Source organism: Neolamprologus multifasciatus, chromosome 4 (assembly GCF_963576455.1).
Source record: "Neolamprologus multifasciatus chromosome 4, fNeoMul1.2, whole genome shotgun sequence".
Lineage (NCBI taxonomy): Eukaryota > Metazoa > Chordata > Actinopteri > Cichliformes > Cichlidae > Neolamprologus > Neolamprologus multifasciatus.
In genome coordinates this window covers 13,526,921-13,540,918 of record NC_140442.1, presented here as the reverse complement: position 1 = coordinate 13,540,918, position 13,998 = coordinate 13,526,921, and the positions used below count along the sequence as shown (strand labels likewise).

At 41.1% G+C, this 13,998-nt stretch overlaps 2 protein-coding genes across 4 annotated transcripts; both read left to right on the top strand.

Annotated features, from left to right (window-relative positions):
- Positions 1-62: 62 nt before the first annotated feature.
- LOC146520007 (galectin-3-binding protein A-like) lies at positions 63-6,797 on the top strand. 3 transcript variants are annotated; one of them, XM_085156176.1, is made up of 6 exons: positions 63-167; positions 388-488; positions 1,389-1,592; positions 2,301-2,435; positions 2,535-2,826; positions 2,967-6,797. In XM_085156176.1, exons 2-6 carry the CDS (start codon positions 410-412, stop codon positions 4,060-4,062), a joined length of 1,806 nt encoding a protein of 601 aa, XP_085012302.1. In that variant the 5' UTR covers positions 63-167; positions 388-409; the 3' UTR covers positions 4,063-6,797. The 3 variants fall into 3 exon arrangements, with proteins under 3 accessions (XP_085012302.1, XP_085012304.1, XP_085012303.1); XM_085156177.1 differs by having other exon boundaries at positions 77-135; XM_085156178.1 differs by lacking the exon at positions 388-488 and having other exon boundaries at positions 64-167.
- Positions 6,798-7,558: 761 nt separating this feature from the next.
- On the top strand, positions 7,559-10,847 carry LOC146520006 (galectin-3-binding protein B-like). The gene is made up of 6 exons (XM_085156179.1): positions 7,559-7,854; positions 8,032-8,136; positions 8,352-8,555; positions 8,723-8,857; positions 8,979-9,270; positions 9,411-10,847. The coding sequence occupies exons 2-6, from the start codon at positions 8,052-8,054 to the stop codon at positions 10,471-10,473; spliced, it is 1,779 nt and encodes a 592-aa protein (XP_085012305.1). The 5' UTR covers positions 7,559-7,854; positions 8,032-8,051; the 3' UTR covers positions 10,474-10,847.
- The last annotated feature ends 3,151 nt before the right edge of the window (positions 10,848-13,998 follow it).

Genomic DNA, 13,998 nt, shown 5'->3' with positions numbered 1-13,998 from the left:
TTTTACATGTTCAAAACGCAATCTGCCAAAGTTAGACATTGTCCTCAAACAAGTTCCTGTTAAACCAAGAGCAGTTGTGCAATCAGGTATGTGCTCACAGACCTCGAACACAACTTCGTAACCACAGGAAAGAAGGTAATGCATTTTTATTGCACGTAAGGATTTAGGTAAGTTTGTATTTAAAGTTTCACCTTTTAATTTTTTTGTGCTATCAGTTTCAATTTGAATAGATCTTCCTCTCTATCTCATGGAAATATATAGTATAAACTCTTTGGAAGTACTGAGCAGGTTGATTATTTATTCTTTGGAGGATAATTTTAGGACGTAAAGTAAAGCAGATGGAGCATGTGTCATTTGCCGCTTCTTATTTTTTTGTCTTTGTGTTAGAGTCGTACACTAGCTGTTGGAAATGCTCCCGCCTCGAAATAGTCTTTGTCTTCTCCTACTTCTGTATGTCTCTGGAAGGGCATACAAATTTGACATTTTGAGTGAGTAATCCAAACCACAAATACTTTTAAGTATATTCCTAGTTTTATAATTACACATAATAATAAAAAAGTGTAAATAATATACGTTAGTATCAACGTTATGTAATGACTATGATCATTTAGTTAGTTACATAACGGCTCTCGGGCTTTGGAGACCTGAAACTCTCACTGTGCTCTCTTTACATGCAGTCTTGTTTGACTATCTTTGATAAATGTACTGGCTGGTTTGGAATAGTTTTTAACTGATGTACCTCATATCAGGCACCTTTTATACACAGAATGAAGTCATTTGTGGGATACAGCAGCGATTGATTGCTTTCTCAGTGTTTTCAGAACAAATGGCTCATGAGGTTGTCTCCTAAAAAGGGAGGCAGATTTAGTCATTAACTAGATTTTAGAATTTAAGGCCTGTTTACTTTTTTGTTTGTTTTATCTCAACCAAGATACAGGAGAAATAGTGTTTTCACTCTGTTTATCCAATATGTATTTAATCATTAGTTATTGTTAGTTATTATTAATGTCTTGCTGCTGTGGCAGATGGCTGCCCCTCCCTGGTTCTGCTGGAGGTTTCTTCCTGCTAGAAGGGAGTTTTTCCTCCCCACTGTCACCAAGTGCTTACTCATAGACGGTCATTTCATTGTTGTAGTTTCTTGGCAAAATATAAATAAAAGTGTGTTTAATTAATTCAAAGGTTTAGAGAGCAACAAAAACCAAAAAGCAAAATACAAAATTAAGGGTTGGTATACAATGTCATAAAAATAGGTTTTTGTTTTATTTTGCTTTAATTGAGCTTTTACAGGATGCAAAATGAGCTAACAATATTAATATTGTTCAATATGAAATAAAAATGTATGTATTTACTCTTTTTAAAATATATATATATTTTATTATTTTGAATAGACAGAAATCATGAGCCACAGGAAGGTGATGTGAGGCTGTTCGGTTCTAAGAACGTGTCAGAGGGCCGTGTGGAAATCTACCATGATGGGAAATGGGGAACAGTGTGTGACGACAACTGGGACATGGCTGACGCCCAGGTGTTGTGTCGCCAGCTCAACTTCCCTGGAGCCAAATCTATTGTGACTGGGAAGGACTACGGACAAGGTGGCTTTTATTTCCACTGATCCACCACCAGAGGGCAGTGAAATGATTGAAATTGTAGTTTGTGATTTCAGTTTAAACAAAGCAACTCTACATGTATGTGTACACTCACCAACCACATTTAGGTACACTTATTTACGCAGATTTCTAAGCAACCAATCACAACTCAGTGTATTTAGGAAATTAGGCATGGTTGGAGTCACTAAAGTTCAAACTGAGCAACAGAATAAGGAAGAAAGGTGATTTCAGTGACTTTGAATGTTGCATGGATGTTGGTGCTAGATGGCCGGTGTGAGTGTTTCACAAACTGCTGATCTATTTGGATTTCACTGCACAAGCACCTGTAGAACAGTCTGAAAAAGAAAAAGTATCTGGTGAGTATTGGATGTCTGGGCAAAAATACCTTGTTGATGCCAGAGGTCTTTGCAGGCTCAGATTGCACAAACTGAGTCACCCTGTCTACAGTTTGCATGGGCTTGCCCAAATTGGACAATAGGATATTGGAAAAACTGTTTCCTGGTGTGCTGAGTCCTGATTTCTGCTACACAATGTGAATGCTAATGTTAGAATTTGGTGTAAACAACCCAGAGGTACAACCCAGTACCAGCAAGGTGTACCTAGCAAAAGGGTAGGTGAGTGTATGAGTGCTGCCTAATATGTTATGGCAAGATGATTCAGTTTTTTTGAGTGTTGCATCTATTTCCATTGTAGCGCCTGGACCTATTTGGCTCGATGATGTAAACTGTAAAGGCACAGAAACACATCTCTTCACCTGTGAATTCAAAGGCTGGGGAGAAACTGACTGCACGCACAAAGAAGATGTTGGAGCAATTTGTGAAACAGGAAGTAGGTATCAAAACTCTTACAAAACAAACTTTACGTAGAACCCATAGTAGCACTGATGTGGTATGTGGCATCAATGCTTAATTAATTATTCTTTTTCAGGCATTAATGTGGACATTAATGATTCTACACAATCACTGGACCACAGTATCATTCTTTCTGACTTTCTCGGCCAAATCTTTGATGATGGAAATGGCTGTGACTTCCTGATCGTAGTGCAGAGTCCTACTGGGAACAAACAGGAGGATGGGACCCCAGAGATAAGTGTGAAAACCATCTGTGCTCACAAAATGATCCTGTCACAAATCCCATTCTTTAATGCTTCAGTGGGGATTACTAACATCACAGTCAACCTCAGCTTGACCTGCCAGCCACATTTCACCTCCTTCATCAGGTATAACGAATGTAATGTTTTGCTGCATTTGCAGTAGATGACTTATTCTTTAAAACATCTAAATGTTTTGCAATCATCTACAAATGTGTACAAATTCAAACATGAAACATCCTAATATTCGATAATTTGATCTTCATTAGGTACATTTACACCCGTAAGATAGATGTGACCCTCTCCTCTGCACTGTGTCTCCACCAAATGGCTTCTAATTTGAGGTTAAAGCAGCTGATGGAGGACATTGGCCGACTGTTTTCTAAAATCCTCCCAGAAGACTCCACCTTTCACAACCAGGTGTCTTTTTACAAGTATGCAGTGGAGACCAAGGACTTAGTGCTTGAGGAGAACTGTGTCCAGTACATGGCCTGGAACTACCAAAACCTGACCAGGTCTCCAGCTTGGTCCGGCCTCTCAGTGGGGCTTCTTAGAGCTCTTCTTACTCGCTCAGATTTGGTGGCGCCAGATGAATATTTTGTGCTGCAGTCTGTAGAGAGATGGATCAGTGAGAAAGGCGACTCCATCGATTTGGAAACGCAGGCTGATCTGTTGGGACGCATTCGTTTTCCTATGATTCCTGCTGAGAAGCTGTATGTGATCGAGTCCAGCTCTCTGCTCTACAGCACTCACAAGACCGTGTATCGTGATAATATGTTGAAAGCTTTTCAGTTTAACGTGCTCCTCTTCAGTAATCCGACAAAGCAAAAGTTCGGCAAAGAAAATAAGGATTACCAGCCCAGGATTTACACTGCTGAGCCCTGGAGCATCGTTTTAGATCTTTCAATCAGAACATCCTCCTCTCAAACCCACTCAAGACCGATTGACAAACGGCAGCGCTACAATAACCGCTATATCCACGGCTATGGCTATGAAACTTCTTCCTACAGTCAAACCAGATCCAAGTCATTTAGCACACCTGTTCACAACAGCCTCATCTTCAAGGACACTGTAAAGAGGTGGCAAGCAAATATTCTCATGAACAGGGATGAATGTTCAAACCATCGTGTGAGATGTGAGTCTTTTCCTGTGGCAAAGCTGACACCCCAAAGCTACATCAGCCAAAGTGAAATCCTCTTTCGTAACCGGGTCTTGCTGGTCTGCCAGGGCCAGTATGTTTGTCAGATCAAGGACTTCAAAGGCAATATGGCTTCCGTCTCTGCGAATGCTACTCAGGTCCTTCCTTATCCCTGTCCTGATGACCAGTTCATCTACCAGATTGTAGTGACACCAGAGTACGTGTGATGAAGCGTCAGCTTCAGGATCAATGCGTTCATCATTTTGTATTCTCATTAACTGACCAAATCACTCTGTAGTCCATGAAGTAATAAAGAAACAACCAATATTATCCATGTGAGTCATAATTGTTTTGACTACTGACAAGTATTTCTGACAAATATGTGAAAAAATATCTTTTGCCTCATATAACCATCCTAGCATAGTTTATTGACAGAAAAAATGCGAGTTCTATACCATTTTTGTGTTTGTCTTATAAATTCGACATTCGTCATAAAAATCACCAGGCCAGGATTTACACTGTTAAGTCTGGGCGCTTATGTGGTGGCCCATCACACAGATGTCATTACAGTCAAATCATGTAATTCAGCACAATAATCCGATGTTTAAGGACAAGACGGCCAACTGATATTGTACGTGAGGCTAGACACTAAGGAAGGAAAAAAGGACTTTTATCAACTGGCTAAGCAAAGACATTGAGCTGGAAGTGTTGTGCAACAGGTTAGGGTGATCAAGGAGAAGTGAAGAGTGTCCTTTAAAAGTGGAAGGAGTACTTCCACCTTTAAAGGAAAGACAAAGGATTACTAAGGTGGAAGTGAGGGCTGCTATGAAGAGTGGGAAGACAGCTGGTCCAGATGACATTGCCTTGCCTGTCACGTTGCCTTTCCTGGGGTTAGCTTCTGCTTCTGGGGATGGGGGTTGGGCGTGCTCTCTTACCTTCAAGGTAAGCTAGGTTAGCCTTCTTCTGCGAGCTTTTCAAGTGCACTTTGAGGTTTGTGGAATTTTCCCCCTTTATAAATATTTCACACATTTTATCTCATTTCACTACAACATTCTTGCTTTAATATAAAACACAGTCATAGTCAGAGTAATCCTAAATTGGACTCTGGCTTTGGACTTTTTACTTCTAGTTTTCATTATTTTGTTAGTTTTCTTTAAATATTATAATCTTGCTGGACAGTTTAGCTACTAGTCCACTAAAGGCCTTGACGATCGTCAAAAGAGGCCGGCAAAGTTGCCTCTTGACTGCTACTGAATAAAAAACAAACCAATAAACCAACATGCTCTATTACTTTGTTGCGTTCTCTCTTGGCTCTTGACGGAGGCGGTCGCACATTCTCCTTCTCCCTCTCCCCTCTCCCTTATCTTTCCTGGTTGACTTCTCGTGTCTTTGTGTAGTCTTGCTTATTCTCTAATCCTAAGAGAGTCTCCCAGACTTGTTCTCTAAAAACCTAAAGAAGAATTATGGATTTGATCAACTGGTCCCTTAACGAAACTGACAACTCCTGGGCTTGGGAGAGCCTGATTGTCCTGCAGAGACGTTTGCTGCCGGATACCTGATGGTCGGTTGCGTCGTGTGTCTGTCGACACTCTCGATGGAGGACTTTGAATGACATCTACCAATTCGGAACCATGATAAGAGAGTTCTGGCTGATTGGAGCTGGCTCGGACCTGGCTTATCGAAGAACAAGAAGCGGCTACAGCTGTTCAAAATCCCACAAGGCTGGCCAACATGATAGACGATGGTCAGGGCTGCAAGTACTCAGACTGTGTTCTTTGGAACACATTAAGGATAAGATCTTGGAGAAGCTCATGGCTCTGCAATATGGACAACATCTTGAAGAAGAACAACAGGAATTAAGAGACCTGGTGACCTGGTGACCTGGTGACCAGTGACGGACATTAGACCAACTGTAAAATTGGAAGCAGTTTGTTCGCACTAACCAAAACAGCTACCATCTTCATCTCATGCGACCCCCCTGGTGCCAGCTGGATGCTCAAGGCAAAAGCTGACAGGAATAACAATTCTCTCCTTTAGATAACAAGACTGTGTTGTGACTCTCTTCCCCCTCCTTCAAGGCCACCCGAGTAGACCGAAGACTGTTGACTTTTGCTTAACTGGGTGAAGGGACACTTTCTCTCGGCTGAACACGGAACACACACACACACACGCATGTACACTGACACAGACCTACACTCACCCCCCACCCCCTCCAAACGCCTTCGAAGCTTGTGTCTTCCATGTTGTGAGATATGATGATTCATGTGCTGAGGTGTTTTTTTCTGTTCTCAAACTGATCTCCCTGTTGGAGCTCAGTCTGGGGGGGGGGGGTTCTTTTTTCTCCTCGTCTCTCCTCATGTTGTGTATTTTCCATTGTTATACCTCTCTGACCTGTCTACCCCATGTGATGTTTGTGTAATGTATGTATGGTCGGAAGGGTAAGATAGCGCTGGCAAAGGTCGGCAGCCTTAACCCAATTTCCTTCGGGGTCAACCTTCAGGATCAATAAAGTTTTATTGATGAATTGAATTGGTATGCATTTGCTTTGGCATCTTTTTAAGCTAATGCAATGCCACAACATTTATTTCCATCCACAGTTAATTATTTGGTGAGCTCTTCTGTTAATATTGACAGAGTCGTACTGCTCCATAAAGTCTTCTCATCCCAGAGATTCTCAATAGGTATTGGGTCTGGTCTCTGTGTTAGCCAGTCCATGCGTGAAAATGATATCTTATGCTCACTGAACCATTCTCCCATAATCTGAACCTCACATATTAAAGCACCCCAAAGCCACCAACCCGGGTTGTTCTTGTAGATCCCAGACATGATGGGTGCATCATTTCGTCTGCTTGTCTTTCTGACAAGTAGGAAGACAAATTTACCGTGGAACAGGGTGGAACAGGGTAAATTTGGAACTCCAGAGCCCTATCTGTACACTGTGTTTCAAACTGAAGCCTTTTTTTTTTTTTTTTTAAATCCTCTCTGCCAAGTGATTTTCTTAAGGCAACTGTTCAGTCCTGATCCCCAAAGCCTAGCCTTGAGTTCTGCTGTTTAATTTGATTTGACCAAAACTCATTTCCAAACACGACCATCAAAGACGCAGTCACATTTCTTTCTGGAAGACAAAGCTTCACCACTGTCAGTTTCAGCAGTTTTGTAGTTTCAGCAGTCTCTTTAGTTGTTCTCTTTATTTAATAAATCGACCCATCTAAAACAGAAAGATGTGTTTTTGCATGGTTGTTTGGGAAACGAGCAGCTACTCACTCCATCAGTTACGTTTAAATAACCTCAAACATTTGTCACTACAGTAAGTCCCCAATGAAGCACTCTTACCTATTTGCATGGTGGTGATTTTTTTGTATTATTATTATCATTTTTCTTTTTTTAATCTACGCACCCCGGTTTGTTTACCCGTTTACTTTTGAAAACTGTAAAACACATGACTCTAACAGTTACAGAAGTGTAGTCCCATTTTATTCTTCAGTTGAAAATACATGTCAAATTGGAGAATGCAGGGCTGTATTGCGATGGATCACTTTCTTCACAGGTTAACTGGTGAAAATTAAACATTAGTGTTTCCTTTCTTATACAGATGAATGATTTTTCAGATTATAATTATTTCCTCTAACTAACTTTTGGGGCTTTACAATCTCAAAGTCAGTGGTTGTTTCTTTTCCATTACTTGTCTGTTTTTTCTGCTTTTCTGCTGACATAGGGATCTTTATCACGAGTTCAAGTAAAGTGCAGACATTTTGATCCGACAAGTTTCGACTTACCCACAAGAAGTTATGCAACCAGTGTGGTCTTCTGCTTTAACGTGAAGTGAAACTTAGGAAAGGTGCTTGGAAAAGAGGAGTTTAACGTGAAGTGAAACTCACAGAATCTGGAGGAGCGCACCTTCATTTAGCCCCCTCTTCCCCTCTTTTTCTTTTGTCACGGGACTTTAAAAGGAGTGAACCTTGGGCAAGACACACTCAGGAGCACATTTGCGGACAGCGCAGCTCGATAACACAAAAAGGGTAATGTGGCTTTATTGTTTGTAAGGTTTTTAGATTTAAGTTTGACTTTTTTTTCATGCACAAATTTGGTCGAGACATTTAATTTGAGTAGACTTTGCAGTGCGCTGTACTGGAAACAAAAGCAGCTGACGGAGCAGATTTCTCACATTATTTCTTTCTTGTTAATCACTGTGTCAGTCCTACACCGGAAGTTGAAAATGCTCACGCATCAAAATCTACGTACTCTTTGGATTCTTCTGCTTCTGCACACGTCTGCAAGGGCTTACAAATTTGACATCTTAAGTGAGTAATCACCAGTTTGCATACGAAGCAGTTCAAAAAATCCTGTAGCTGCTATGCAGTAGATATGACTATGTGAGTATGATATGTGAGTATGAAAGTGAATTACAAATAGATTTTGAGAGTGACCAATTAACTTGGAATGAAGGGCTAGAATATGTGGTTTCCATCATCATGGTCTTTGCTCACATAACCTATTTTTATGTATATTTCATTAGAAACACACCACGAACCGCAGGAAGGTGATGTGAGACTGTTTGGCTCTAAGAACGTGTCAGAGGGCCGTGTGGAAATATACCATGATGGGAAATGGGGAACAGTGTGTGACGACAACTGGGACATGGCTGACGCCCGGGTGTTGTGTCGCCAGCTCAACTTCCCTGGTGCCAAATCTATTGTGACTGGGAAGGACTACGGACAAGGTGGCTTTTATTTCATTTATATAAATGATCCTCCAGCAGAGGGCAGTGCAATGACTGTACAGAAAATAGTTGAGATTAGGCTCAACGTAACAACCACTACAAATCACAACTCTGTGTCATAGCTAGAAATGTAAACAAATTCCCTTCCCTTTAAATTTCCATTGTAGCGCCTGGACCTATTTGGCTGGATGACATCAATTGTAAAGGCACAGAAACACATCTCTTCACCTGTGAATTCAAAGGCTGGGGAGAAACTGACTGCACACACAAAGAGGATGTTGGAGTAGTTTGTGAAACAGGAAGTAGGTATCACAACTCTTACAAAACAAACGTTTTGTAGAACCCATAGTAGCATTGATGCTGAATATGGCTTGATCACCGCTCATTCCCCCTTTGTTCATTACATTAATTATTCTTTTTCAGGCATTAATGTGGACATCAATGATTCTACTCACTCACTGGACCACAGTCTCGGTCTGTCTGACTTTCTCGGCCAAATCTTTGATGATGGAAATGGCTGTGACTTCCTGATCATAGTGCAGAGTCCTACTGGGAACAAACAGGAGGATGGGACCCCAGAGATAAGTGTGAAAACCATCTGTGCTCACAAAATGATCCTGTCACAAATCCCATTCTTTAATGCTTCAGTGGGGATTACTAACATCACAGTCAACCTCAGCTTGACCTGCCAGCCACATTTCACCTCCTTCATCAGGTATAACGAACGTAATGTTTTGCTGCATTTGCAGTAGATGACTTATTCTTTAAAACATCTAAATGTTTTGCAATCATCTACAAATGTGTACAAATTCAAACATGAAACATCCTAATATTCGATAATTTGATCTTCATTAGGTACATTTACACCCGTAAGATAGATGTGACCCTCTCCTCTGCACTGTGTCTCCACCAAATGGCTTCTAATTTTGGGTTAAAGCAGCTGATGGAGGACATTGGCCGACTGTTTTCTAAAATCCTCCCAGAAGACTCCACCTTTCACAACCAGATGTCTTTTTATAAGTATGCAGTGGAGACCAAGGACTTAGTGCTTGAGGAGAACTGTGTCCAGTACATGGCCTGGAACTACCAAAACCTGACCAGGTCTCCAGCTTGGTCCGGCCTCTCAGTGGGGCTTCTTAGGGCTCTTCTTACTCGCTCAGATTTGGTGGCGCCAGGTGAATATTTTGTGCTGCAGTCTGTAGAGAGATGGATCAGTGAGAAAGGCGACTCCATCGATTTGGAAACACAGGCTGATCTGTTGGGACGCATTCGTTTTCCTATGATTCCTGCTGAGAAGCTGTATGTGATCGAGTCCAGCTCTCCGCTCTACAGCACTCACAAGACCGTGTATCGTGATAATATGTTGAAAGCTTTTCAGTTTAATGTGCTCCTCTTCAGTAATCTGACAAAGCAAAAGTTCGGCAAAGACAATATTAATTACCAGCCCAGGATTTACACTGCTGAGCCCTGGAGCATCATTTTAGAGGTTTCATCCTCTGAAACCCAGTCCGGACAGTACAACAACCACTATAACAACTATGGCTATGGCTATAATCCTTACAGTCAAACCAGATCCAAGTCATTTACCACACCTGTCCACAACAGTCTGATCTTCAAGGACACCGTGATGAGTTGGCAAGCAAATATATTCATAAACAGGCAGGAATGTTCAAACTATGGTGTGAGTTGTGAGTCTTTTCCTGTGTTAAGGCTGACACCCCAAAGCTACATCAGCCAAAGTGAAATCCTCTTTCGTAATCGTGTCTTGCTGGTCTGCCAGGGCAAGTATGTTTGTCAGGTCCAGGACTTCAAAAGCAATATGGCTTCCGTCTCTGCGAATGCTACTCAGGTCCTTCCTTATCCCTGTGCTGGTGAACAGTTCACCTACCAGATTGTAGTGACACCAGAGTACGTGTGATGCACCGTCAGGTCCATTATCTTTGTTTCCATATTATTTCATGGAGTGAAATCAATTGGCTTCATTATTATCCATGCGAGTCCTAATTGTTTTGATTACTGATATTTCTGACATATATGAAACATATCTTCTTCACATATAAGAATCATAGCATCATTTATTAAAAAGGTGAAAAGGGGTTTCTGTGAAAATTTTATGAGTCATCTTCTTTTGAATGATTTGTTCCTGATTAAAAGAAAATCCTGGTGACTTTGTTTCCTTATTATTTAGCGTGTTGCAATAAGATGCTTTCATTACAATCCATGTGAATTATCTTTTTCTTTTTTATTACTGACAAATATTTTTCTGGCAAATAAACAGTGATTTCCGCATTATTTTTGTGTGCATTCATCTTATTTTGAAAGATTTGTTCCTTACAAGAACAAATAAATCATAATGTGGAATGTAATAGGCAGTTTAGCACGATATGAAACACAAGACAAGTATAAATGTTACATTAATCACCAAATTGATTCATACATTCATTCCACCAGACATAATGCATTCCGATTTATTAATATTATAAGTTGTTTCTTCCACAGGTTTTAGCCAAATTCTAGCAAATACATTACAGATCCAGACATGAACCCTGCTTAAACGGCATCTGCTGTCAGACAGTTTGTTACTGTCCAGAAGGAGAAGGAAGTATGACACTGATATGAGTAATAAAATGTCTTTACGGCAGATACTGCAGATACTCCAGCTGTTCTTTCCAAAACTAATACTACTTTGTCATGATTTTTTTACAAATATCTGAAGATGTATTTGTTCATACAGATGACATATGAATGCAGTTCTGCACTCCACAACAGACTTTTGGCACATTTCTCAAAAACTGACAATATTTTTAACTGCTCTTCACAGGGGGTGTGCTTGAGCCAATGTACCTGCACAGATAACGGCAAGTAAGATGATACAAGCACCCTCCATGTGAAAAAGGTCAACGGTCACACTTAAAGGTCTTAAAAGTTAAAATGAATAAAAACAACAGATGTTAAGCCTGTCAGATTTATCTCCCGGTAGGACACCGAATACAAAACTGTTTACAGGGCTTTGATTAAAGGTTATTGCAGTCTCACGTCATGAATCATGGAATTTTCCCAGGTGATTGTTTTTACCACCCTCCAGACTGTCTTCAAGTCTTCCCGCATTTCATCTTCACACAACTGAGAGTCATTCATGACAGCAGCGCCCCTACATGCCCGGGCAGGTGGGCAAAACAACAAGAGCTGTACCGAACCAGTCGATCAAACTACGTAATTTGCGTGGGCTTTAGATTTAAAGATTACCAAATACTTAATCTTTAGTCAAGTATTAACTCAGAACAACAGTTTGGTTGATAGAAAATAGATCAATTCACAAGTAGCCCCATCCTAAGGCGATTGTTTAATGTACTCTAATATATACTTACAAGAAGGAAACGTTTGCCTATTTCATCATAAGGGCAGACCTGCTTTGTGAGTAATATCTGGCAGCTTTTTCATTATTGTGTCACTTGACCCACCAAAAAATTAACCCCGCATGTCATGACATATTCTGTTTGTTTGGTCAGCCCCAGAATTTTGAAATTCCACATGGCTTTTATGAACAATGTTCTCCTCACTGTAATTTTCATCGTCTGAACATCCTCCAGAATTTCCCAATTTCCACCGATGTCAGATGCAACTAAGTGTGTCGTTATGGCAAAAGTGCACAACAACATAGCAAACCAAGTTGCAAACGTACCGAGAATTAAGCATCACATTAATACTGAAATGTTCCGCAGCAAAGGGTCTCAGTCTCACAGCATCGCAGAGGGTTTTTGTCCCGCTTTTCTTTGCAAATGTGAAGGTTCAGCTGTGTAGAAGATAGATTGCGCATCCAAATGCAGGAGTGAGGAGATAGGAATTGTCCTCAAAACGGCGTTAATGCTAACAGAAATACAGGAAGTTCAAAATGTCACAGAACGGGAACAGGGAAGTGGCAAACACAAAGGTCAAGGTGACAGAGCTAAAAGAGATGATAGGACAAAGGCACAGAGGTGGCACATGGAGGCACAGAGGTATACAGAGGAGCTCAAGCTGGTTTGAGGTATTTGTGCTAATATGCTGTTTGATTTCACCAAATGTGGTGCAGTGCATTACGGCCAAACATCTCCACTTTGTTCCAGAAGTCTCGTGATTTGTTCAGATGCAACTTTACAAACGCAAGCTGCGTGAAAGAAGACACTTTCTCCTGGCAACCCTCACAACCAACATTTCTTCAGTCTTTTTCTAATTGTTCTGTCACGAACTTTAAAATTTAACCTGCTAACCGAGGCCTGTAGAGCCTAAGGTGTAGCTCTCGGGTTTTACACAATTTGTCCGAGGATAGTCTGACCTTAGGGTGAATTTCCTGGAAGATTGCGACATTATATTAACACATAGCTAAATGCCCCAGACCAACAAAGTTCAAAATCTTCTGCTTTTCAAGGAGTGCTCACACTTAGCTGATGCTCAGTTAATCGAGTATATTTTATTAGCAGCATGGGGCGATCGTGGCTCAAGAGTTGGGAGTTCGCCTTGTAATCGGAAGGTTGCCGGTTCGAGCCCCGGCACGGACAGTCTCGGTCGTTGTGTCTTTGGGCAAGACACTTCACCTACCACCTATTAGTGTGGGCCAGAAGGGCCGATGGTGCGATATGGCAGCCTCGCTTCTGTCAGTCTGCCCCAGGGCAGCTGTGGCTGCAACTGTAGCTTGCCTCCACCAGTGTGTGAATGGGTGGATGACTGGGTGTGTAAAGTGCTTTGGGGTCCCTAGGGGGGACTAGTAAAAGCACTATACAAATACAGGCTATTTACCACCTGACTGCTACTGACCCCTTTTCATTTCTAAGGAATAAAGGGTAGCAGTGAAGGTGTTCTTAGCATTTGTTGTGATGCTACGTGATGTTTCACGTGACTTTTTAAGAAAAAAAAAAGAACTATGCTAACAACTACTGGAATACTGAAAACACATTTCTGATTTCCTCTGAGTCTGTTGGATGTAGCTCAGAACGTAGAGCAGCTCATTTACTAATGAGAAGGTTGGTAGTTTGATACTTGGCTGCTCCAGTCTCCGATGTGTTCCTCACAGTATGAATGTGTTTGAATGTTAGATAGAAAGGTGTAGTTACTATATTCAAACCAGTCCCATGTCCCAATTCCCATGTGTAAGAGGAAACAGCTTTCTAGTGGATTTGGATTTCTGTGGGAATTAGCAGGTTAAACAAATTGCACAACATCTATTCCCCTCTTTAAGTTGCTCATCATTTAAGGAGCTGCCCACAGTACCAAAGTCACGAAATGGTAGTGCTATTGTCTACAGAGGAAATGACTGTACATTTTGTACAAACTTGATATTTTACAAGTCTGTGCCTGTTAGGTAAAAGTGAAAGTTCCTGTAAACACACTCACCGTAGTTACCCAGAGAGGCACCACTTATTAAAATGCACTGAAGAGACTGAGAAAGCTGGATATTTCTGGATAT